The sequence below is a fragment of the Nerophis lumbriciformis genome, linkage group LG33, assembly GCF_033978685.3.
Source record: "Nerophis lumbriciformis linkage group LG33, RoL_Nlum_v2.1, whole genome shotgun sequence".
NCBI lineage: Eukaryota > Metazoa > Chordata > Actinopteri > Syngnathiformes > Syngnathidae > Nerophis > Nerophis lumbriciformis.
Genome location: NC_084580.2, coordinates 22,225,563 through 22,253,303, shown reverse-complemented (window position 1 = coordinate 22,253,303; position 27,741 = coordinate 22,225,563). Strand labels below are relative to the sequence as shown.

At 39.8% G+C, this 27,741-nt stretch overlaps 3 protein-coding genes across 4 annotated transcripts in view; all 3 read right to left on the bottom strand.

The window, feature by feature from the left end:
• LOC140676604 (uncharacterized) overlaps window positions 1-27,741 on the bottom strand; it is a 59,320-nt gene that overhangs the window by 11,890 nt on the left and 19,689 nt on the right. The gene's annotated exons all lie outside the window — the stretch shown is intronic.
• LOC140677501 (uncharacterized) lies at window positions 281-9,171 on the bottom strand. Of its 2 annotated transcripts, XM_072912171.1 has the most exons (3): window positions 8,768-9,171; window positions 5,431-5,649; window positions 281-1,676 (listed from the first exon to the last, which is right to left on the bottom strand). In XM_072912171.1, the coding sequence occupies exons 1-3, from the start codon at window positions 8,889-8,891 to the stop codon at window positions 517-519; spliced, it is 1,503 nt and encodes a 500-aa protein (XP_072768272.1). In that variant the 5' UTR covers window positions 8,892-9,171; the 3' UTR covers window positions 281-516. The 2 variants fall into 2 exon arrangements, with proteins under 2 accessions (XP_072768272.1, XP_072768273.1); XM_072912172.1 differs by lacking the exon at window positions 5,431-5,649 and having other exon boundaries at window positions 285-1,676.
• Window positions 13,520-15,025, bottom strand: LOC140677482 (uncharacterized). Its single transcript, XM_072912120.1, has 2 exons — window positions 15,022-15,025; window positions 13,520-14,945 (listed from the first exon to the last, which is right to left on the bottom strand). Exons 1-2 carry the CDS (start codon window positions 15,023-15,025, stop codon window positions 13,693-13,695), a joined length of 1,257 nt encoding a protein of 418 aa, XP_072768221.1. The 3' UTR covers window positions 13,520-13,692.

Here is a 27,741-nt window from a genome sequence, read left to right as displayed (position 1 = left end):
CACTTTCCTCATCCACAAATCTTTCATCCTCGCTCAAATTAATGGGGAAATCGTCGCTTTTTCAATCCGAATGGCTCTCGCTGCTGGTGGCCATGATTGTAAACAATGTGCAGATGTGAGGAGCTCCACAACCTGTGATGTCACTCGCATATCGTCTGCTACTTCCGGTACAGGCAAGGCTTTTTTATCAGCGACCAAAAGTTGTGAACTTTATCGTCGATGTTCTCTACTAAATCCTTTCAGCAAAAATATGGCAATATCGCGAAATGATCAAGTATGACACATAGAATGGACCTGCTATCCCCGTTTAAATAAGAAAATCGCATTTCAGTAGGCCTTTAATGCATGTACCGTACTTGACTGAAAAAAGCACCAATGTAAAATATCTCATCTATAAATGTAGAAACATATTAAAAAGATTGTGACACAAACAACAATGTCACACATGTTGTATGTGCTGATGTTGCTAGAAAGTCAAAATTAAAGTCTTGACAGTTTATTTCCAGTCCTGCAGTTTCATTTGCTGCTGCTGTTCTCACCAGCACACTTGTGTTTCTTACACTGGTACTTGTAAGAGAATCTTTCACCACACACACTGCAACTCAACACTTTCTCTCCTGTGTGTCTTTTCATGTGTCTTACAAGGTTTGGTCGGTCACAAAAGCTTCTGTTGCAGATTGAACAGGAATGTGATTTTTCACCAGTGTGTGTTCTTGTGTGTCTTTTCAAATTCTGACTTTTTGTAAAACCTTTACCACAGATTGAACAGATAAAAGGTTTTTCACCAGTGTGCGTTCTCATGTGTACTTTCAAATTGCGACTTTCTACAAAACCTTTACCACAGATCAAACACATAAAAGATTTTTCTCCAGTGTGTAATATCATGTGTTTTTTCAAACTCTGACTTTGTGTAAAACCTTTACCACATATTGAACAGATAAAAGTTTTTTCTCCGGTGTGTATTCTCATATGTAATTTCAAATTTTGATTAAGTACAAAGCCTTTACCACAGATTGAACAGATACAAGGTTTTTCTCCTGTGTGTATTCTCATATGTAATTTCAAATTATGACTAAGTACAAAACCTTTACCACACACTGAGCAGGTAAAAGGTTTTTCTCCGGTGTGTCTTCTTATGTGTGTTTTCAGATAACAATGGTATTTGAAGGTTTTGTCACAGTGAGAACATTTGAAGTGAGTGTTGTCAGTGTGACATGTCTTATCATCTTTAGAGTCTTCATCATCAGTGTCAGGAGAGTGTGACGTTGTGTCCTCACTATCTGATAGTGGAGCTAAGAGCTTGTCTGCTTGTGATCCTCCACAGTGGTCTCCATCAGCTTCTGTTGTCATGTGTTGTGTTGAGCTGCTGCTTTTCTCCTCACTTTCACCTTTGACCTCATCATCTTCACCCTTCACAATGACACTAATCACTGGGAACTCCACCAGTCCTTCAAGATGATCTCCCTCCTGACTGATGCTGTGTTCCTCCTCTTCCTCTTTAAAGTGGGGGGTCAGTGAGTCTTCCTCTTCCTTTTTACAGGGAAGGGTCTGTGTCAAAGAGGAAAAAGAGACACCAGAGGGTCTGTGGCGCCTGGTCTTCCTCTTTGATGGATCCTCCTTCACCATCCTGAAGCTACACTCCTGTTTTTCAGGCAGAAGTTGTTCTTCACAGACGTCTGTAGGACACAAAATGACAAACATTCTTGAGAAATGTCCAGATTTGATCAGTCACATGAGTTTACATGTACTTAAAATAACAAGTTATTATATGAATTGGCTTGAAAACAAACACACTGCTCTTTACAACATTATTCACAGGAAAAGAAGACTATTTTTTACAAGGGATGGGCTATATGGCCTAAAATCCATATTGCGATAAATTCCCTTCTGCCTCAGTGCAGCTGGGATAGGCTCCAGCGCCCCCTGTGATTTTAATGTCAATTACTGATGTATAAACTTGGAGAAAAGGTTAGGTTGTTTACAGTGTAAATATGTATTCTGTATTGTTGTCTCTGCTATGGCACCATCTTGTGGTCGAGTTCGGTCACTGCGAGTGCTGTGGGTAGAAAGTGTATTTCCTTTTGATTAGTGCAGTGGTTCTTAAATTGTTGGAGGTACCGGACCCCACCAGTTTCATATGCACATTCACCGAACCCTTCTTTAGTGAAAAATTTAAAAAAAAAATTTCCAAACTCAAGACAAAGTTATATGTTTTTTTTACTGGTGCACAAAATATACCGTGCATGAGCATCACCTTGTTCAAAGAACAAAACCAACACACTGCATGAACTCACAACAAATTAAGACACCTGAAAATCAGATGGAAATTAGAGGGAACATTGTTTGGGGGTACCCATAATATGCCGATAGGGAGAAGTTTTTATTTTCACGATGAGTTGGGAGTGTCTTAACCTCCGCGGCAGAGGCTCCGCCGAACCCCTGAGGCTGACTCACCGAATCCCTAGGGTTCGATCGAACCCAGGTTAAGAACCACTGGCTCAGTGCCTTGAACCCCAAGTATGGTTTCTTCATTTATCTCGCCAAGCAATGTTTGTAAGTGTAACCGGGGATTTCCACTGGATGTGGAACAGCGGCGCCACGGCGACAGACTCGTTCCGTTTTTTGTTTTCAAGTCAATGTTCCACCGCTTGCCTTCTATATTTAGTGGTCGACACAACAAGGCGGTTCAATTGAGCTAAAATCTGCTGGTGTGGGACAGGAAGTCATGCGAAAGCACAAAATAAATGATTCAGTTTACTTTCAAAGTAGAATATTGTGTTTAAGGCGGATGGTATTCTACATTTTGAAAAGTCCTAATGGACATGAAGTCAACTTGTCAAAGGTTTTCAGACCTAATTTCACCTCCTTGACACAAATGGACGAAGACATGCTGATTCTAAAAGGCCCAAAATTAAAGAATCATATAACAGGCATATCCTGGGCAGCTATACGGGGGCCTGTACTTCAGCTTTGTATTAAAATGACTAGTTCCATCTACAACAAGGAAGCGAGTGTCGCTAGCACTATGGCACACAGGAAAATGTGAGGAGGAGAACTGCAAGTAGCCGCAACAAAGATTGTGAATGACTGACAAGAGGCTCACTTTGTTCATGTAAGTGTACTGTCAAATAAACACGCTCATGTGCTGAGAGCGATGCACAGAGTGAGACCTCTTAGTCCAGTTTAAAATCCACAGACCATGTAGGAAACACACGGACACAGCAATTTATTGATGACGGCAATAATTATTTAATTAATATTAATTAATATTTGAATGCCTCTGGATATCGTATTTAATGCTTTTTAATACCATTTAAAGCCTTCATTTAGGCAAAGTCCATTTAATGACTTTTAATGCTTTTTAATGATCCACAGAAACCCTGCTAAAGCTCTTGAATTTAAACAAATGTGGACCGATGATAAAAAAAATCGACAGTAACAACACCAAGTATAATATCATTATATTGATTCCCGGGGGCGGCCACCGCCGCTGCTCATTGCTCCCTTCACCTCCCAGGGGGTGATCAAGGGTGATGGGTCAAATGCAGAGAATAATTCGCCACACCTAGTGTGTGTGTGACAATCATTGGTACTTTAACTTTAACCTATAAGGTCGATACAGTGGTTTGATCGATATTTTGTATTATATATATTTTGTTGATTTTGTTATTGTTTGCAAACTCAGTAAAAAAGGAAAACTTTAAGGGCATAAACCAAATGATTTAATTCAGAGCCATATTTAAACATTCAATTAATATTCTAACACCACCATCCTGTGTTTTTGTCTGATTATGATTGCCAACAAAAATTGAATCATTCAATTATAATGAACATTTTAAATATCTGTACCAACATTGGTATGACCGATACTGCCCCTGTAATTACTTGGTACTAGATTGATACCTACATTTGTAGTATCAGCCAAAACTAAAGTATCAAACAACAGAACAAGTGCTTATTACATTTTAACAAAAGAGAAGAATAAGTGATTATTACATTTTAACAGAAGTGTAGATAGAAACACGTTACATTAGAAAGTTCCTAAATAAAAAATATTGTTCATGGAATTATTGAGACATTTCTAGGATGTATTTACAACTTTTACGATATTTTGATAGAATTTAATACATTCTAAGGCCGGCGTGGCTCGGTTGCTAGAGCGGCCGTGCCAGCAACTCGACAATTCCAGGTTCGATCCTAGTCACTGCTGTTGTGTCCTTAGGCAAGGTACTTTACCCACCTGCTCCCAGTGCCACCCACACTGGTTTAAATGTAACTTAGATAATGGGTTTCACTATGTAAAGCGCTCTGAGTCACTAGAAAAAAGCGCTAAATAAATATACTTCACTTCACTTAAAAGGAAACCGCACTTTTTAAATTTATTTTGCCTATCAAGAACACATTTTTCTTTTTTATGCATTCTAAATAATAAATAAATGCGATCAAAAGTCTGCTTACAATAGAGGCTATTAGAGTCGCACTATTCTGCCTACAAAGAACTTAAAAAGCATCCAAACACCAAAATTAAGGTTTTATGTACATGCAGTAGGTATATATGTCATTTAGTAACAGGTATATTTTTAAAAATATGTAATATTTACATATTTTTGTTCATTAGCGCATTAATTTAAAAAATGCATCACAACGTAGTTTTTTTTAACATCACTGAATATTACACACTGCAGACTTCCTGAGAGCCTACAAACATAATAAAACATCACTTACTGTACAAGGTCTGCTGTCACTATGACGCAGACTGATAGAATCTTGTTATATTCCCGTTTAGATAAAGAATGATTCATAATAGTCGCACGGAAGAGGGGGGTAAAGTCAAGCGTATTTTCGTGTCGTTCGCCATTGCCGGGTCTAAATTAGCTGTCAAACGGTACCAACTTGTCAGAGTACGTCCTCATCCTTCTACTATCCAGGTGAGAGGCACGATTCATGATCGAGAATAATCTTTCACCAGCACCGAGGCGAGGAAGGAGCTCACCAGCCGGTGATGTCAACATAGGCACACAAGCTATAAATAGTTTGTCTGCGTTAGCACTTATAATAACAATATCACTAATACTTGCTTGCTATTCAAGCCACAAAATGGAGTATTGTTGGCGGGTTTTGGATGGTTGTAGAGGACCTCCCATTGGCTTAATTGCAAGTGGACTTTTATTTACATTTATGAGTTAGAATGTGATTTAAAAAAATATATATCCATCTTCATGTCTTTTATAATGATTGGGAACGATAGAAAAAAATCCCCAAAAAGTGCAGTTCCCCTCTAAATTCAAATGATTAGATTTAAGACTTTAAGTCTATGAGCATGAAGTGATGAAGCCTACTTGGATGAGAGGACAAACGTCTTCTAAGACAAAGTGAACAGTCCAGTTGTGATGGATTGAATGCCCTGAGAATAAAATGATATGTGCTTACTTGGACTGTGATGAAGCTGTGAGGACTCAGGTGGTTTGTCTTCATGCTCTTCAGTCTTCACAGAGACAACGGTCAGTGGAAACTTGCTGAGATCAGCCTCCTCCTGCCCTAGAAGACACTCTTCCTCCTGAGTGATCCACACTTCCTCCTTTTCCTCTTTAATGTGGGGGGGCTGTGGATCGTCATCTTCCTCTTTAATGTGAGGGGGCTGCTGGATGTCTGTTGGGTAAATAAGTAAATAAGATAAAGAGAGAATAGAAATAGTTTTGAACTGACACTGTTAACACAATGATATTTTATGTGTTGTTTTGTGTGTTGTGTTAAAAGCGTGTATAAAAAAACAACCAATAAAAACACGGGAAATACCTCCTCTTTTCCGAAAATGAATTCAAAAGTGGTACAGTGAGTACAAAAACCGACTTGGAAATTTGATGGGGGGCAATTTGAAAAGTTTTTTATAAGTACGAGGCAGCATTGATTGAGGCATTCTTAACTTTACACTCACTGATGTAAAGTGTGTAAATATTTTATTCTGTATACGGTCTATGACACCTAAACTTTATCTCTAAACTTAACCATGATCTTGTAATGACATAGTCATTACCATAACTTCAATATCATGGAAATAAAAAAAATCTAAAATTCCAAAATCACTTAAATAGTATGTTTTTGTCATCATGCAAAATACTTTGTTGTGGTCATTTTGTTGGCTGGGCCAAAAGGAACTTTTACCAAAACATGTTTTACTATGTGGTGTTTTATGGAGTATCTCCATCAACAATTCCTTTTTAGGAACTGGAGACCATCTACGACACGCTGAAGGAAAGTCAGTCACCTTTATGTTCTTTGAATAAATCAAGTGTTGACTACTTTGGTTATTGAAAATAAATATTTACTTTCACTTATTGATGCATGTAGGTCAGAATCAGGAAGGAAAATAACAACTTAAATTAGATTTGGTTACAGTATAAAATGTATTTAGTGACTGTGTGAGTTTTGTGTAAACATGATACAGGTTTACATCTTCTTGGGGACTGGAACACAGATGTACCCATTTTTAAAACCTTCACTAAGCTGTGCCACCAACATTGCCTCACTTAGCTCATTAAGCAAACTACCAGGGTGAGTGAGTCCTTTTAAACCATCATAGACCTCGTTGTTACTCCTGACCAATTTAAGATCACCACAAGTGGACCTTGTCATGATCCGTGGTCCGGATCATGTTTTGTTTAGTTATGCTGTTAGTTTTGGACTTCCTTAGTTCCTGGTTTCACTTCCTTGTTTGAGTTTGTTTTGTTTCCATGGTTACCAATTAGTTTCACCTGTTCCACGTTTGGACTCACACACACCTGTCACCAATCATGCCACTGTTATTTAAGCCGACCTTTGTTCCTCACTCGTTCTGCCTGCATTGTGCTTATGTCATACTGGTTACGTCTCGTTCATGCCAAGTAAGTTGTTTCCTTGTCCATGCCATAGCTTCTGCTCAGTAGTAGCTTCACTTATGTTTTAGGCACGCTTGCCTTTTTTGTTGTATTGTTTGCGTTTGTGGTAGTTTGGATTATTTATGTCTAATAAATCCAAGCCTACCTTCACGCTGTCGTCCGGAGCCGTCTTTGCATTGGAAGAACACCCGCGCAGCGAGCTGCGACCCCCGGATTGTGACAGAACTACTTAAGTGATCATTCCATGATTTTCTGTACCCGTAAAGAACATAGAACCGAGGCTGATGGCTACAAAACAAACGAAGGTAGAATCCTCAAGACCTACACTAGCGAGGCTTTCAATGAAAAACTGCCAAATTAAGTTATTTGCAAGTACACAGGTTTTTGGGTCAATTCCTAACCTCAGAAAAGTAAATGATAAATGGGTTGTACTTGTATAGCGCTTTTCTACCTTCAAGGTACTCAAAGCGCTTTGACACTACTTCCACATTTACCCATTCACACACACATTCACACACTGATGGCGGGAGCTGCCATGCAAGGCGCTAACCAGTAGCCATCAGGAGCAAGGGTGAAGTGTCTTGCTCAGGACACAACGGACATGACGAGGTTGGTACTAGGTGGGGATTGAACCAGGGACCCTCGGGTTGCGCACGGCCACTCTACCACTGCGCCACGCCATCCAACTTCACAGTGAAAGTGGGTGACAATACTATAACAAACAAAAATGAGATTTCCTATCTTGGCTGCATCGTACAGACTAATCTCTACAGTGAAAAAATGACTACCAAGGTAGTCAAAGAATCAATCAACGAATTATGTTCTTACATAGTAGGATCAAGCCGCTGGTGGGTAGAAACACACTTAAGACTCTAACACGAGCTCTCATTTAACCCCACTTTGACTACGGAGTTCATGTTTGGTACCGTGACGCCTTAAAAGCCCTGAAAAACAAACTCCAGACAGCCAAAACAAAATGATTGGGCTTCTACTCAACCGTCCATCTCGGGCTCACCTTTCCGCCAACCATTTCCTTAACGTGGGGAGGCTCTTGGTAGCCGACAGAGTACCGTATTTTTCGGACTATAAGTCGCAGTTTTTTTCATAGTTTGGCCGGGCTCCAGTGCGATTTATATATGTTTTTTTCCTTCTTTATTATGCATTTTCGGCAGGTGCGACTTATACTCCGGTGCGACTTATACTCCGAAAAATACGGTACATCTTCTTGCAGTTGGTCTGGTGTAGAAGATACACCATTCCACTAAAATACCCGTGTGCCTGTCTAGATACTTCAAAATATATTCACCATTATAACACCAGAGGTAGTTGTACAAATCACATTCAACCCAGATTACACGCCAAAAAAAGGTTCTAATTTGTATGCCTGCTATACCACCAACATGTGGAACTCCCTATCAATAGCCATAAAGGAGTGTAAATCCCTTACTTCCTTCAAAGTCGCTTTGAAAAGACATTACAGTTTGCGGCTACTCGTAACTGGGAATAAACGAAACCTTTTGCTTTTTTTAAATTATTTTCTTGCAGTATATTTGTAGTTTAAATGCTACTTTCTGCATACTTTGTGTTCTATCTGTGTGAGTTAAAACAATAATTCAAGTGAAACCATGTCAGGCTTTCTTGTAGCAGTGAATGTGTACCGTGATGAAAGTGTACCCTTTCCTATGCAAACTTCTCATAAGTCCTTCAATCAATCAATCACACATTGTTACAAACTGAGAGGAACATCAACCTCAAACTGTCTCGTTTTCATGAAGAATCTAAATCAAAAGCATTGCATCATCCCCACAAGACAAAGCATCTTCCTATTGAAGAAAAGTGTTACTAATGAAATATAAAGTTAGTAAAGATGTGAGAGTAAGAAGTCAACAAACCTGTTCTGTGTAACACAACTTGATGTTTCTTGAAAACAGCGTCCAGTAGTTGATGTTGTCGCTCCTTCTCCTCTTTTGTTGGACAAAGTTCCTCCTCATACTTTGCTATCGTTCTTTCGCACATTTTCCCACAATCACAACACTTTACACTCACATTTGATCTCTACTTAGCGATGTGTTGATAACGTCCGCGTCTCTTTGTTAGCAGCTAATAAGCTAAGCTAACTAGCAGGCTAAGCTAGCACAAGAAGAGTCAAAGCTCACTCAGACTATCCAGATAATAATTAATAACAATGTTTAATCTATTAAACGATATATATGTGTATATGAACGCAATGATACAAACAGATACAGAAGGATAATGCTTACATTTAGGCCTTCTCCGTCAAACGTCATCGCCAACCGATCAGTTCACGCATGCGCAAAGTCTACTTCTTCTCCTTCTTTTGTTTAACGGCGGTTGACAAGCAACCTTCTGGTGTGCATTACCGCTACCTACTGAAATGAATAGTGGACGGAAATGGAACTCTATACTCTTTTATTGAACCTTTTTAAAATATGTATAAAATGCTTTATAACCTATGTGTTCTCAGTGCAATCCTAAAATATCTTCCACTACTAACCTAACATTCTCTTTCACTAACTTATTTCCCAGTATTTGCCTTTCTCTATTGTATTTGCTACAATGTATTAAAATATGTCCTACACTTTCTATGTGATGACAACAGTCACATAGTCCTGTATTATGTTTCCTATCAACTATTTAGATATGTATGTCCTAATCTCATTCTAGTAATAATGTCTTTTTCCTTCCTATTTCTATTCCTCCTCTGGACTTTGTACAAACCCCGTTTCCATATGAGTTGGGAAATTGTGTTAGATGTAAATATAAACGGAATACAATGATTTGCAAATCATTTTCAACCCATATTCAGTTGAATATGCTACAAAGACAACATATTTGATGTTCAAACTGATAAACATTTTTATTTTTTTTTGCAAATAATCATTAACTTTAGAATTTGATGCCAGCAACACGTGACAAAGAAGTTGGGAAAGGTGGCAATAAATACTGATAAAGTTGAGGAATGCTCATCAAACACTTATTTGGAACATCCCACAGGTGTGCAGGCTAATTGGGAACAGGTGGGTGCCATGATTGGGTATAAAAGTAGATTCCATGAAATGCTCAGTCATTCACAAACAAGGATGAGGCGAGGGTCACCACTTTGTCAACAAATGCGTGAGCAAATTGTTGAACAGTTTAAGAAAAACCTTTCTCGGCCAGCTATTGCAAGGAATTTAGGGATTTCACCATCTATGGTCCGTAATATCATCAAAGGGTTCAGAGAATCTGGAGAAATCACTGCACGTAAGCAGCTAAGCCCGTGACTTTCGATCCCTCAGGCTGTACTGCATCAACAAGCAGTACAGTGTGTAAAGGATATCACCACATGGGCTCAGGAACACTTCAGAAACCCACTATCAGTAACTACAGTTGGTCGCTACATCTGTAAGTGCAAGTTAAAACTCTCCTATGCAAGGCGAAAACCGTTTACCACCATACCCAGAAACGCCGTCGGCTTCGCTGGGCCTGAACTCATCTAAGATGGACTGATACAAAGTGGAAAAGTGTTCTGTGGTCTGACGAGTCTACATTTCAAATTGTTTTTGGAAACTGTGGACGTCGTGTCCTCCGGACCAAAGAGGAAAAGAACCATCCGGATTGTTCTAGGCGCAAAGTTGAAAAGCCAGCATGTGTGATGGTATGGGGGTGTATTAGTGCCCAAGACATGGGTAACTTACACATCTGTGAAGGCGCCATTAATGCTGAAAGGTACATACAGGTTTTGGAGCAACATATGTTGCCATCCAAGCAACGGTACCATGGACGCCCCTGCTTATTTCAGCAAGACAATGCCAATGCCACGTGTTACATCAACGTGGCTTCATAGTAAAAGAGTGCGGGTACCAGACTGGCCTGCCTGTAGTCCAGACCTGTCTCCCATTGAAAATGTGTGGCGCATTATGAAGCCTAAAATAGCACAACGGAGACCCCCGGACTGTTGAACAACTTAAGCTGTACATCAAGCAAGAATGGGAAAGAATTCCACCTGAGAAGCTTCAAAAATGTGTCTCCTCAGTTCCCAAACGTTTACTGAGTGTTGTTAAAAGGAAAGGCCATGTAACGCAGTGGTGAACATGCCTTTTCCCAACTACTTTGGCACAAGTTGCAGCCATGAAATTTTAAGTTAATTATTATTTGCAAAAAAAAAATAAAGTTTATGAGTTTGAACATCAAATATGTTGTCTTTGTAGTGCATTCAACTGAATATGGGTTGAAAAGATTTGCAAATCATTGTATTCCGTTTATATTTACATCTAACACAATTTCCCAACTCATATGGAAACGGGGTTTGTATTAACACACACAAAAGTACCAAAAAGTGGTTAGTTCGATTTTGAGGTACTGGAATTAGTGCCGCATCGGTTGAAAAGTGAACAGTACCCATCCCTACCAGCAAGTGTTGTTGTACTGGAAACTCATTTACAAACACAACTTCATCACACACAATACTCCACTATGGAATTGTTCTTATATTAAAATGAGAAACAAATCCATCTTTGAACAGCAATGGTTTGAAAAAAGCATTTGGTCGCTGATGTGATATTGAGTGATAAAATGTTTTTTTTATTATTTGAAATTTCATTAAGTATAACCTGCAAATAAAAATAAGTACAAAAACAAAAAATACTTTCATTCAAAATATTTTTATTACAGCATCCCATCTTTTTTAATTCTTTACCATTTCTTCTTTACTGTATTTTCTCTGGAACAAAAACAAATACTCATAACTTGTAAGTTTCCATCCTTTCAAAGGCAAAGTAGTTCATTTAAGAAAACAAAAACAAATTGACCACTTAAACTATTTTTTAGGATGTTGTTTTGCAATTGAAGACAACACTTGTTCGTTCTGTGATAGAAAAACAAAATAAACTGTTTATTTCGTTTATTAATAATTTATTTATTAATTAATTTATTAATATTTATTTATTATTAAATATAATTATGTATACTATTATTATTATATTATTATTATATAATTATATAAATATAATTATAAATTATTATTAATTTATTATTTATTTATTATTAAATACAATTATATATATTATTATTATTATATTATTATTATTATTATATAATTATATAAATATAATTATAAATTATTATTAATTTATAAACTGTTTTATTTCGTTTATTTCGTTCGTTCTGTGATAGGAAAACAAAATAAACGGTTTATTTTATGAATGTATGCAAAGTAAATCTGTGTGGGATGATGTACAATATTGGCTTTTGCCTGACACTCCGAACTTTGATATTGATATTGTTTTGGGATGTTTAAAAAGAAAAGATACATTAAAAATGTTTAAAACCCAATAATGGGAATTTTTGTTTTATCCACAGATTAAAAAAAAAAAAACATCCTTCCACAAACAATTCAGCCATTTTCCCTCACTTTTTTTATTATTGCATAAAAGGTCTGGGGACATACATATAAAACAATCACAACACAATCATCATATTACAAAAGAGAGTAATACAGATATAATTAATAACATTGATTATAGAGACCCAACAAATGACTTATAAATTCACACATTTTAAAGTTGTATAAAAGACAACTGTTCAAATGATGTATAAAGTAAATAATAATATGCTTCCTGAAGTGGTCCAGAAGATGTTTCAGATGTGAACCAGTACATATGTATATCATATAAAGGTGATAATCTATGGGATCATTAACAATTAGAAAAACAAATATGCAATACTTCCATATTTCAAACTATCTAATCTATAAATGTAGAAGCGTATTTAAAGGCCTACTGAAAGCCACTACTACCGACCACGCAGTCTGATAGTTTATATATCAATGATGAAATCTTAACATTGCAACACATGCCAATACGGCCGGGTTAGCTTACTAAAGTGCGATTTTAAATTTCGCGCGAAATATCCTGCTGAAAACGTCTCGGTATGATGACGTCACCGCGTGACGTCACGGATTGTAGAGGACATTTTGGGACAGCATGGTGGCCAGCTATTAAGTCGTCTGTTTTCATCGCAAAATTCCACAGTATTCTGGACATCTGTGTTGGTGAATCTTTTGCAATTTGTTCAATGAACAATGGAGACAGCAAAGAAGAAAGCTGTAGGTGGGAAGCGGTGTATTACGGCCGACTGCAGCAACACAAACACAGCCGGTGTTTCATTGTTTACATTCCCGGAAGATGACAGTCAAGCTTTACCATTGGCCTGTGGAGAACTGGGACAACAGAGACTCTTACCAGGAGGACTTTGAGTTGGATGCGCAGACGCGGTACCGTGAGTAGGCTTCCAAACATTTGATCGCTTGCCCGTACGTGCGTGCCGCTATGTGCATGTCACGTACGTAACTTTGGGGAAATATATGTGCTGTATGAACTTTGGGGAGGTGAACGGTACTTTGGGCTGTGGGATTGAGTGTGTTGTGCAGGTGTTTGAGTTGTATTGGCGGGTTATATGGACGGCAGGGGGGAGGTGTTTGTTATGCGGGATTAATTTGTGGCATATTAAATATAAGCCTGGTTGTGTTGTGGCTAATAGAGTATATACATGTCTTGTGTTTATTTACTGTTTTAGTCATTCCCAGCTGAATATCAGGTCCCACCCGCCTCTCACAGCATCTTCCCTATCTGAATCGCTCCCACTGCCCTCTAGTCCTTCACTCTCACTTTCCTCATCCACAAATCTTTCATCCTCGCTCAAATTAATGGGGAAATTGTCGCTTTCTCGGTCCGAATCGCTCTCGCTGCTGGTGGCCATGATTGTAAACAATGTGCAGATGTGAGGAGCTCCACAACCTGTGACGTCACGCTACTCGTCATTTGCTGCTGCTGTTCTCACCAGCACACTTGTGTTTCTTACACTGGTACTTAGAAGAGAATCTTTCACCACACACACTGCAACTCAACACTTGCTCTCCCTTGTGTGTTCTCATGTGTCTTACAAGGTTTGGTCGTTCACAAAAGCTTCTGTTGCAGATTGAACAGGAATGTGATTTTTCACCAGTGTGTGTTCTCGTGTGTCTTTTCAAATGTTGACTTTCTGTAAAACCTTTACCACAGATTGAACAGGAAAAAGGTTTTTCGCCAGTGTGTGTTCTCATGTGTGTTTTCAAATATTGACTTTGTGTAAAACCTTTACCACAGGTTGAACAGGAAAAAGGTTTTACACCAGTGTGCGTTCTCATGTGCACTTTCACAGACTGTCGATGTACAAAATCTTTACCACAAATTGAACAGGAAAAAGTTTTTTCTCCACTGTGTATTGTCACGTGTTCTTTCAAACTCTGACTTTGTGTAAAACCTTTACCGCAGATTGAACAGGAAAAAGGTTTTTCACCAGTGTGCGTTCTCATGTGCACTTTCAAGTTGTGACTTTTTGTAAAACCTTTACCACACACTGAGCAGGTAAAAGGTTTTTCTCCGGTGTGTCTTCTCGTGTGTGTTTTCAGGAGATAATTATATTTAAAGGTTTTGTCACAGTGAGAACATTTCAAGCGAGTGTGACATGTCTTATCATCTTTAGAGTCTTCATCATCAGTGTCAGGAGAGTGTGACGTTGTGTCCTCACTATCTGATAGTGGAGCTAAGAGCTTGTCTGCTTGTGATCCTCCACAGTGGTCTCCATCAGCTTCTGTTGTCATGTGTTGTGTTGAGCTGCTGCTCTTCTCCTCACTTTCACCTTTGACCTCATCATCTTCACCCTTCACAATAACTCTAATCACTGGGAACTCCTCCAACCATTTAGACCGACTGATGCGGTGTTCCTCCTCTTCCTCTTTAATGTGCGGTGGCTCTTGGTCCTCCTCTTCCTCTTTAATGTGAGGGGTCAGCGGGTTTTCTGGCTCTTTAAAGTGAGGGGTCAGTGGGTCCTCCTCTTCATTTTTGATGTGTAAGATGAGTGGGTCCTCCGCTTGCCCTTTATTGTGAAGGGTCAGTTTAACACTACGGGTCTGTGGCGTCTCGTCTCCCTCTTTAATTTGTTGGGAATGTGGTACCTCTTCTTCCTCATGTATGTGGGGGGACTGTGGTTCCTCCTCCTGCTCATGAGGAAGATGTTCTTCATCGACGTCTAGCGGGACAGGAGAAAACAAACATTCTTTAGAAAAGTCCAGTTTTGCTCAGTCACATGAGACATTGTCCTGCACCCATACTTGCCGAACTCCGATTTCGGGAGGTGTGGGGTGGGGGGCGTGGTCGGGGGCTGTGGTTGGGGGCGTGGTTAAGAGGGGAGGAGTATATTTACAGCTAGAATTCACCAAGTCAAGTATTTTTTAGACCGCCGTCTGAGATGGCAGCCGCTGCTAAATAGCGAGCTTGCCTGCGCCGCGCGAATATTCCAATAAAGGTGCACTACACACTACTTTTGAATTAATTATTGAGTTTTGCGTATACAATCCAGTTAATCGTGATATAGTGAAATAGTGCGATTAATTCTGATTAAAATGTTTAAAAGTTGCCCAGCCCTAATATATATATATATATATATATATATATATATATATATGTACACATAAATGAGGGTTGTATTGTATACTGGTATAAGTATAGTACCGCAATACTAATGAATCATTTTCAGTACTATACCGCCTCTGAAATGTACCGGTCCCACACTCCCCCGCGCATACTTGCCAACCTTGAGACCTCCGATTTCGGGAGGTGGGGGGGGGGGGGGGGCGTGGTCGGGGGGGCGTGGTTAAGAGAGGAGGAGTATATTTACATCTAGAATTCACCAAGTCAAGTATTTCATATATGTATATATATATATATATATATATATATATATATATATATATATATATATATATATATATAAGAAATACTTGACTTTCAGTGAATTCTAGCAATATATATATATATATATATATATATATATATATATATATATATATATATATATATATATATATATGTATATAAAAAAGAGAAATACTTGAATTTCAGTGTTCATTTATTTACACATATACACACACATAACGCTCATCTACTCATTGTTGAGTTAAGAGTTGAATTGTCCATCCTTGTTCTATTCTCTGTCACTATTTTTCTAACCATGCTGAACACCCTCTCTGATGATGCATTCTGCTTTGTCTCCTTGTTGTGTGCGCAGTTGTGCACTGCACTCTCTAAAAGCCCTAGAAGTTAATGTCACATATGCACGTACAGTAGATGGCAGTATTGCCCTGCTTAAGAGTGTCACAACATTGCTGTTTACGGCAGACGAACTGCTTTACGGCAGACGGAAACGTGACTGCTGTTGTTGTGTGTTGTTGCCGTGCTGGGAGGACGTTAATGAAACTGCCTAACAATAAACCCACATAAGAAACTAAGAACTCGCCCTCAATCATTCTACAGTTATAACGTCATTGGGCAGGCGCGCTGTTTATGTTGTGGGAAAGCGGACGTGAAAACAGGCTGTCGACACGTCACTCAGGTATGCCTGAATTTCAGGAGATTTTCGAGAGAAAATTTGTCCCGGGAGGTTTTCGGGAGAAGCGCTGAATTTCGGGAGTCTCCCGGAATATCCGGGAGAGTTGGCAAGTATTCCCCCGCGTCATTGCTGGTTTACGAGCAGAGGAGCATGTTCGGCAGCGCACGATCACGGAGTACTTACAAGCAGACACAGTGTGTAGACAGAAAAGGGAGAACGGACCATTTTGGCTTAAAAACTAACGATAAAGGGGAAGTTATAACACTGAAACACCCTCAGGAAGAGTTGCTTTAAGACATTGCTAGCGAGCTAACGTATATCCGCCGTTGGCAGTGTTTTAGCTACTTCTAAATCACTAATCCTCGTCTCCATGGCGACAAATAAAGTATGTTTCTTACAAGTATCATCCCAGCAGGACGAGGAATAGCTAAACATGCTTCACTACACACCGTAGCTCACCGACATCAAAATGTAAACAAACGCCATGGGTGGATCTGCACCTGACATCCACTGTAGTGATATCAAGTACAGGCACGTAGCTAGTCGATACTACTATGATTATGTTGAGATTTTTTTTTGGCATCACAACATCTTCTTTCCTTTTTTTTAAATTCAGGAAATACGTCCCTGGACACATGAGGTCTTTGAATTTGAGCAATGTATGATCCTGTAACTACTTGGTATCGAATTGATACCTAAATATGTGGTATCATCCAAAACTAATGTAAAGTATGAAATAACAGAAGAATAAGTGATTATTACATTTTAACAGAAGTGTAGATAGAACACGTTAAAACAGGAAGTAAGCCGATATTAACAGTAAATAAACTAGTAGATTAATAATTAATTTTCTACCACTTGTCCTTAATAATTTTGACAAAATAATAGAATATAAATGACACAATATGCTACTGCATATGTCAGCAGACTAATTAGAAGCCTTTATTTATTTACTTACTACTAAAAGACAAGTTGTGTAGAATGTTCAGTATTTTATTTAAGGACTTAATTGCAATAATGAACATATGTTTAATGTACCCTAGGATCATTTTGTTAAAATGAAGCCAATAATGCCATTTTTTTGTGGTCCCCCTTTTTTTTTTAGAAGAGTACCGAAAAGTATCAATAAATTTGGTACCGATACCGAAGTATTGGTATCGGGACAACACTAATATAAATACATCCATTTTCTACCGCTTGTCCCTTTATATATGTATAAATGTGTGTGTGTGTGTGTGTTTGTGTGTACATATATATATATATATATATATATATATATATATATATATATATATATATATATATATATATATATATATATATATTAGGGCTGCAACTAACGATTAATTTGATAATCGATTAATCTGTCGATTATTACTTCAATTAATCGATTAATAATCGGATTATAGAGACCAACTACATTTCTATCCTTTCCAGCATTTTTTTTGAAAAAAAAAAAAAAAAGCATACTGGCGCCATGTTCTTTCAACTTGCCAAATAAAACAAGGAAAATTTTACAAAAATGCACACTTTTGACACCCCTGCTATAGACAAAAAAAAATTAAATGTGATAAATGTATGGATAAAAAGCAGAGTCCGACGACGCATGCGCATTTATCACAACTCTCTCGCTCTCTCTCTGTCTCTGCCCCTCCCTCACCAATGCTGCTGCACGCACAATTTTGTTTTTAACCCCTTCTTAACCCTGAACGTACATTGAAAATACACGCAACCGTAACTCAAAATGCCGGACATTTGAGGCATTTAAGAAACTCCGCCCTGACAGCTCCGCAAAAGAGGACATGTCCGGTGAAAAGAGGACGTATGGTCAGTCTATCGTAGCCCGTTAGCGGCATGCTAGCAGCGAAAGGGCTACGATAGACTGACCATACAATTGTGCGTGCAGCAGCATTGGTGAGGGAGGGGCAGAGACAGAGAGAGCGAGAGAGTTATGATAAATGCGCATGCGTCGCCAGGCTCTGCTTTTTATCCATAGATTTATCAGATTTAATTTTTGAATATAAATGATAAATGATAAATGGGTTGTACTTGTATAGCGTTTTTCTACCTTCAAGGTACTCAAAGCGCTTTGACACTACTTCCACATTTACCCATTCACACACACATTCACACACTGATGGAGGGAGCTGCCATGCAAGGCGCTAACCAGCACCCATCAGGAGCAAGGGTGAAGTGTCTTGCTCAGGACACAACGGACATGACGAGGTTGGTACTAGGTGGGGATTGAACCAGGGACCCTCGGGTCGCGCACGGCCATTCTTCCACTGCGCCACGCCGTCCCAAAATCTATAGCAGGGGTGTCAAAAGTGTGCATTTTTGTAACATTTTCCTTGTTTTATTTGGCAAGTTGAAAGAACATGGAGCCAGTATGCTGGGGGGTTTTTTTTCAATTAAATACTGGTAAGCATAGAAATGTAGTTTGTTTCTTTTATCCGATTATTAATCGAAGTAATAATCACCAGATTAATCGATTATCAAATTAATCGTTAGTTGAAGCCCTAATGTATGTATATATATATATATATATATATATATATATATATACATATATATATATATATATATATATATATATATATATATATATACATGCACACACACACACACATATACATACATATATATGTATATATACATATACATATATATATATATATATATATACACACACACATATATATACACATATATATATATATATATGTATATATATGTATATATATGTGTGTGTATATATATATACACACATATATATATATATATATATATATATATATATATATATATATATATATATATATATATGTATATATATGTGTGTGAGTGTGTTCTTTTAAACCACTAATAGTAAAAAGCTAGTCATTGATTTTAGGTTATTTGTAATGTTTTTGTTGTTACTTTAAGTAAGTTGCAAACAAGGCATTTTAATGTTTGCAGCCATTGTGATTATATTATATATTACAAATGTTATAAGGGACATGCGGTAGTAAATGGGTGGATGAATGGATGTTCTTGTCAATAATGAAATATAAAGTTAGTAAAGATGTGAGAGTAAGAAGTAAACAAACCTGTTCTGTGTAACACAACTTGATGTTTCTTGAAAACAGCGTCCAGTAGTCGATTGTGCTCCTCTTTTGTTCTAGAAAGTTCCGCCTCGTATTCTGCTATCGTTCTTTCGAACACTACAAATATTTCTTCGACGGCAGCAGTTAGTCGCTGATCCACCAACGCTCTCAACATGTGTAATGTAGACATTTTCACACAATCACAACACTTTACTCTCACACTTGATCTCTACTTAGCGATGTGTTGATAACTTCTGTTAGCAGCTAACAAGCTAAGCTAACTAGCGAGCTAAGCTAACTAACAAGCAAAGATAGCACGAGAAGCGGCACAGTGCTTCTAGCGCATCGAGACGACTTTATCCTTGAATAAAGATTCAAAGATGTATTTTATACGACGTTAATATTTCAAACTGGAGAACAAATAATAAGACTGACTTATTAGCGACTTGCTCAATCCTTTCACCGTCGATGTGCTTTCACGACAGTCAGCACGCTTTACGTTCATCTTCTTCTTCTTCATTTTATGGCGGGTCGCAACCAACGTTATAAGTGCACACCGCTACCCACCGGACTGGAGCGTGTATCCTCAGGATGAGTACTTAGGTTACAGACTACGTTGGTATATACAAATCAAATATGTATTTACACAAAACCACACATTACAAAAGAGAGAGCGAAAAATAATAATAATAATAATTAGAGATGTCCGGTAATGGCTTTTTTGCCGATATCCAATATTCCGATATTGTCCAACTCTTAATTACCAATACCGATATCAACCGATACCGATATATACAGTCGTGGAATTAACACATTATTATGTCTAATTCATACTTACCAACCTTGAGACCTCCGATTTCGGAAGGTGGTGGGTGGGGGTGGGGAGGGGGGGGGGGGGGGGCGTGATTTGGGGCTCCGGCTAAGAGGGGAGGAGTATATTTACAGCTAGAATTCACCAAGTCAAGTATTTCCTATATATATATATATATATATATATATATATATATATATATATATATATATATATATATATATATATAGGAAATACTTGACTTCCAGTGAATTCTAGCTGTATATATTTTTTTTAACTTTATTATACAGGTAAAAGCCAGTAAATTAGAATATTTTGAAAAACTTGATTTATTTCAGTAATTGCATTCAAAACTTGCTGGTAGACAGCTGCGTTGACCCTGGATCTCAGGAAACAGAGTGGACCGACAAACCATCACCCAACCATGCAAATTTTGCATTTCCTTTGGAAATCGAGGTCCCAGAGTCTGGAGGAAGACAGGAGAGGCACAGGATCCACGTTGCCTGAAGTCTAGTGTAAAGTTTCCACCATCAGTGATGGTTTGGGGTGCCATGTCATCTGCTGGTGTCGGTCCACTCTGTTTCCTGAGATCCAGGGTCAACGCAGCCGTCTACCAGCAAGTTTTAGAGCACTTCATGCTTCCTGCTGCTGACCTGCTCTATGGAGATGGAGATTTCAAGTTCCAACAGGACTTGGCGCCTGCACACAGCGCAAAATCTACCCGTGCCTGGTTTACGGACCATGGTATTTCTGTTCTAAATTGGCCCGCCAACTCCCCTGACCTTAGCCCCATAGAAAATCTGTGGGGTATTGTGAAAAGGAAGATGCAGAATGCCAGACCCAAAAACGCAGAAGAGTTGAAGGCCACTATCAGAGCAACCTGGGCTCTCATAACACCTGAGCAGTGCCAGAAACTCATCGACTCCATGCCACGCCGCATTAACGCAGTAATTGAGGCAAAAGGAGCTCCAACCAAGTATTGAGTATTGTACATGCTCATATTTTTCATTTTCATACTTTTCAGTTGGCCAACATTTCTAAAAATCCCTTTTTTGTATTAGCCTTAAGTAATATTCTAATTTTGTGACACACGGAATTTTGGATTTTCATTTGTTGCCACTTCAAATCATCAAAATTAAATGAAATAAACATTTGAATGCATCAGTCTGTGTGCAATGAATAAATATAATGTACAAGTTACACCTTTTGAATGCAATTACTGAAATAAATCAAGTTTTTTAAAATATTCTGATTTACTGGCTTTTACCTGTATATATATATATATATATATATATATATATATATATATATATATATATATATATATATATATATATATATATATATATATATATATATATATATAAATTAAAGAAATACTTGAATTTCAGTGTTCATTTATTTACACATATACACACACATAACACTCATCTACTCATTGTTGAGTTAAGGGTTGAATTGTCCATCCTTGTTCTATTCTCTGTCACTATTTTTCTAACCATGCTGAACACCCTCTCTGATGATGCATTGCTGTGTGGCACGCACAAAAGTGCTTTCATCAAATGCACTAGAGTCTGGAATCTTCCATCTCTCCCTAGCATGGCCCAAAACCGGTCAATCTTTGCTTCCTGGGGAAGATCTTCACTGCCATCAAATGCACTAGAGTCTGGAATCTTCCATCTCTCCCTAGCATGGCCCAAAACCGGTCAATCTTTGCTTCCTGGGGAAGATCTTCACTGCCAAGCACTTGGTAATCCACTACTTCTTCCCGGAGGCTATCCAGGTCCAATCGCAGCTGCGGCTTGGAACTTACAAGCGTATTTCTTCATCTTACTCGTCGTCGGCGTCGCCACGTTTGTATCTTCCTCGTTCGTCTGCTTCGTCTCCTTGTTGTGTGCACAGTTGTGCACTGCACTCTCCAAAAGCCCTAGATGTTATTGTCACATATGCATGTACAGTAGATGGCAGTATTGTCCTGTTTAAGAGTGTCACAACATTGCTGTTTACGGCAGACAAACTGCTTTACGGTAGACAAAAACATGACTGCTGTTGTTGTGTGTTGTTGCCGCGCTGGGAGGACGTTAATGAAACTGCCTAACAATAAACCCACGTAAGAAACCAAGAACTCGCCCTCGATCATTCTACATTTATAACGTGATTGGGCAGGCACGCTGTTTATATTGTGGGAAAGCGGACGTGAAAACAGGCTCACTCAGGTCCGCACGGAGCTGGAGGGGGCGTGGCCTCCAGCTCCGCCTGTATTTCGGGAGATTTTCGGGAGAAAATTTGTCCCGGGAGGTTTTCGGGAGAGGCGCTGAATTTCGGGAGTCTCCCGGAAAATCCGTGAGGATTGGCAAGTTTGGTCTAATTTCAGTGAACCTCCCGAAAATCTCCCGGGGCAACCATTCTCCCGAATTTCTCCCGATTTCCACCCGGACAACAATATAAGGGGCGTGCCTTAAGGACACTGCCTTTAACGTCCTCTCTCACCTGAAACCTTCACCCCATCACAGCCGCATGCTGTCCAGGCATCCGCTTTTCCTCCATATAAACAGTGTATCAGCCCAGTCACATGATAATGTAACGTTAACAATGATCTTTACTCGAAGATGTCAAGAAATGCTGACACGTTGTATGATCTTTTAACTGGTTTAATGATAATGCAATGCATACTTGCTCAACAGCCATACATGTCACACTGACGGTGGCCGTATAAACAACTTTAACACTGTTACAAATATGCGGCACACTGTCAACCCACACCAAACAAGAATGACAAACACATTTCGGGAGAACATCCGCACCGTAACGCAACATAAACACAACAGAACAAATACCCAGAATCCCTTGCAGCACTAACTCTTCCGGGACGCTACAATAACATCTACGGCTTTTGGAGCTCAGTGCACAACCCCCCCTCCTATCTCCCGAATTCGGAGGTCTCAAGGTTGGCAAGTATGGATATCAGGTCCTTTGATCCGTCTGTATAAATATTCAGAAAACCATAGAATCTTGTGTTCACATCTGTTTCAACCATGGGCACATTATCATATTCTTTCCACCATTTCCTTCTCTCTATTAATTCAATGTCTACCCTTGGTCGAGGTAGAATCCAAGGGGGGACATCTCCCCACACTGAAACCGGGCTGTACTCCACTTTGTTTAAACTGAGCTGAGCTGCTGCACTTTCAATAGTCCTTCCAAAACCTGTACACAATTGTTTTTGTCTGTATTCCCAGCAGTCCACCAAAACATGTGTTGCTGGTTGTTCCACCCCAGAACCCTTTAGTTGTGTCCAGTACACCAAAGATAGCTTTTTTCTTCTTAAATCTAGAGGTAGCTCCATCCATCCATCCATCCATCCATCTTCTTCCGCTTATCCGAGGTCGGGTCGCGGGGGCAGCAGCCTAAGCAGGGAAGCCCAGACTTCCCTCTCCCCAGCCACTTCGTCCAGCTCTTCCCGGGGGATCCCGAGGCGTTCCCAGGCCAGCCGGGAGACATAGTCTTCCCAACGTGTCCTGGGTCTTCCCCGTGGCCTCCTACCGGTCGGACGTGCCCTAAACACCTCCCGAGGGAGGTGATCGGGTGGCATCCTGACCAGATGCCCAAACCACCTCATCTGGCTCCTCTCGATGTGGAGGAGCAGCGGCTTTACTTTGAGCTCCCCCGGATGACAGAGCTTCTCACCCTAAGGGAGAGCCCTGCCACCCGGCGGAGGAAACTCATTTTGGCCGCTTGTACCCGTGATCTTGTCCTTTCGGTCATAACCCAAAGCTCATGACCATAGGTGAGGATGGGAACGTAGATCGACCGGTAAATTGAGAGCTTTGCCTTCCGGCTCAGCTCCTTCTTCACCACAACGGATTGATACAGCGTCCGCATTACTGAAGATGCCGCACCGATCCGCCTGTCGATCTCACGATCCACTCTTCCCTCACTCGTGAACAAGACTCCGAGGTACTTGAACTCCTCCACTTGGGGCAGGGTCTCCTCCCCAAACCGGAGATGGCACTCCACCCTTTTCCGGGCGAGAACCATGGACTCGGACTTGGAGGTGCTGATTCTCATCCCAGTCGCTTCACACTCGGCTGCGAACCGATCCAGCGAGAGCTGAAGATCCTGGCCAGATGAAGCCATCAGGACCACATCATCTGCAAAAAGCAGAGACCTAATCCTGCAGCCACCAAACCGGATCCCCTCAACGCCTTGACTGAGGTAGCTCAATTGCTTCAATTAAGATGGCATTTATGGGACTTGTTTTAACTGCACCAATACTAATTTGAATTGCTCTGTATTGTATTCTGTCTATTTTTCCTAACATTGTCTCAGCGGCTACTCCATAAACAACACACCCATAGTCCAAACATGCCCTGATCAGTGCCCTATACAGGTAAATGCCCAACAATGACTGTTTATCTGCTCCCCAGTTGTAGCTTTTGACTGATCTCATTAGATTCAGTACCTTCTTGCACTTTGTCTCGATTTTATTGATATGTGTCTTCCAGAGACATCTTTCATCAAACCACAGTCCAAGATATTTAAAGGCCTACTGAAATGCGATTTTCTTATTCAAACGGGGGTAGCAGGTCCATTTTATGTGTCATACTTGATCATTTCGCGATATTGCCATATTTTTGCTGAAAGGATTTAGTAGAGAACATCGACGATAAAGTTCGCAACTTTTGGCCACTGATAAAAAAGCCTTGCCTGTACCGGAAGTAGCAGACGAGTAGCGTGACGTCACAGGTTGTGGAGCTCCTCACATCTGCACATTGTTTACAATCATGGCCACCAGCAGCGAGAGCGATTCGGACCGAGAAAGCGACGATTTCCCCATTAATTTGAGCGAGGATGAAAGATTTGTGGATGAGGAAAGTGAGAGTGAAGGACTAGAGGGCAGTGGGAGCGATTCAGATAGGGAAGATGCTGTGAGAGGCGGGTGGGACCTGATATTCAGCTGGGAATGACTAAAACAGTAAATAAACACAAGACATATATATACTCTATTAGCCACAACACAACCAGGCTTATATTTAATATGCCACAAATTTAATCCCGCATAACAAACACCTCCCCCCCTCCGTCCATATAACCCGCCAATACAACTCAAACACCTGCACGACACACTCAATCCCACTGTCATGTCTGTGTAATCATGTTTTGTTTAGTTATTGGACTCTTTAGTTTCTGGCTTTTCACTCCCTTGTCTTGTTTCCATGATTACCCATTAGTTTCACCTGTTCCACGTTTGGACTCATTGTGCACTCTTGTTTGTCACCATAGCAACCATTAGTTTTCACCTGTCACGTCACGCACCTGTTTCACGTTTTGAGTCACGCACCTGTTTTCGTTAATCATGTCTATAGTATTTAAGTTCATTGTTTTCAGTTTGTCGTTCTGACGACATCCCGCATTTATGCTTCTGCACACTCGATCCACACCCTTATGACCCTTGCTGCTCTTTTTTCATGCCGGTTCCATGCCAAGTAAGTTTTTGTTTATTAAGCCACAGTTAGTGTTTTTTGTTGTTCATAGTTTCTGCAAGTATTTGTTTTCATAGCCAAGTCGTTTCTTCGCCACTGTGCGCGCTTTTTGTTTGTACTTTTTTGTAGTTATAGAATTTAAATAAATCATGTATTCACCTTCACGCCACATCTGGTCCAATTCACTTGCACCTCGGGAGAACAAACCACGCCACAGTCCTAGTCATGACACCCACAGCCCAAAGTACCGTTCACCTCCCCAAAGTTCATACAGCACATATATTTCCCCAAAGTCCCCAAAGTTACGTACGTGACATGCACACAGCGGCACGCACATACGGGCAAGCGATCAAATGTTTGGAAGCCGCAGCTGCATGCGTACTCACGGTACCGCGTCTGCGTATCCAACTCAAAGTCCTCCTGGTAAGAGTCTCTGTTGTCCCAGTTCTCCACAGGCCAATGGTAAAGCTTGACTCTCATCTTCCAGGAATGTAAACAATAAAACACCGGCTGTGTTATCCGGCACACCAGTCAAGGGGTGTGATCTACGGCGGGGGTGCGTTATCCGGCACAACACCTGCCGCAATACACCGCTTCCCACCTACAGTTTTCTTCTTTGCTGTCTCCATTGTTCATTGAACAAATTGCAAAAGATTCACCAACACAGATGTCCAGAATACTGTGGAATTTTGCGATGAAAACAGACGACTTAATAGCTGGCCACCATGCTGTCCCAAAATGTCCTCTACAATCCGTGACGTCACGTGCAGACGTCATCATACCGAGACGTTTTCAGCAGGATATTTCGCGCAAAATTTAAAATTGCACTTTAGTAAGCTAACCCGGCCGTATTGGCACGTGTTGCAATGTTAAGATTTCATCATTGATGTATAAACTATCAGACTGCGTGGTCGGTAGTAGTGGCTTTCAGTAGGCCTTTAAATTATTTAACTCTCTTAAAGTTTTGTCCATATATTGTCAGGTTGACGTCACAGATTTTGCGTTTCTTTGTAATAATCATGGAGCCTATCTTGCATACAGACATTTTAAAACCCCTCTTAAATCAATTGCATCCTGAAAAGATCTGACAATTTGTCTGACATTTCTCCCTCGTTTCCATATGCGCAAATCCATGTTGAGGCTCAACTGGCTGCTGACTCACCGCAAGTCTCTTCTCAGTATTTGAACGGCAAATGTGAAAATTCAGCGATTTTGAATAAAAATAATCTAAAACTGGTGAAGTTAAATGGAAAATAACTTTATAGTATAATCACTGGATACATATAACAATTTAATGATTTTTTTTTCTTTCCATGATGGCACGTGAGGCCCCGCCTCACCTGCCTCCCCTCACTGCACGTCACTGATACACAGTATATATTTATATTGCTTACCTGACTGAAGTGGGGAACAGTTCCTGAAATATTCCAGTCCAAGAAGAACTTCCCTGTCGTTACAAGAGCCCTAATAGCAACAGCATTGTCTGCAATGGGAACAAGTGAAAGATATGTGAGTGTGATATGTCCAAGCTAAGGCATCATTTCTGTGAAAAATTACAGAGTCACCTTGAGAGAAAGCCACGGGCAGGAGACTGAACAAGCCACCTGCCAGGATGGTTCAAATCAGACTTTTTTTCTTCCCAACAACTCCAAAAACCAGATGCACAGAAAGTGTGCGGGTATTTCTGTGATTCCAAACACAAATTGAACCAAGAAGATGCTCAAACCAAATGTCCCAACACTGAGAGAAATACAAAAGTAGTATGTCAAATACCTAGGTGAGAAAAGATAAATAAATGCTAGGATGTAAAATGAAATAACTAAATGTTTTTACACACCAGAAAAAACACACAATCATACCTGCCAACTTTTGAAATCAAAAAAACCTAGTAGCCAGGGTCCAGGCGCCGCAGGCCCCGGTAGGTCCAGGACAAAGTCCTGGTGGGGGTTCCAGCCCCCCGACGCAAAATGATTATCAGCATTCAGACAGGTTAAAATGTTGCTAAAACCATCACTTTTCTATCAGTCACAGTGACTTTTCAAAACAAAAATATTACA

Bases quoted from the DNA above. Each gene is read 5' to 3' on its own strand.
- LOC140677501 (XM_072912171.1), bottom strand. From the start codon at position 8,891: ATGTGCGAAAGAACGATAGCAAAGTATGAGGAGGAACTTTGTCCAACA. The intron at 5,650-8,767 runs GTTTGTTGACTT...TTTACCCAACAG, and splicing joins AGTTGTGTTACACAGAACAG to ACATCCAGCAGCCCCCTCAC. The intron at 1,677-5,430 runs GTAAGCACATAT...TGTGTCCTACAG, and splicing joins ACAGCTTCATCACAGTCCAA to ACGTCTGTGAAGAACAACTT.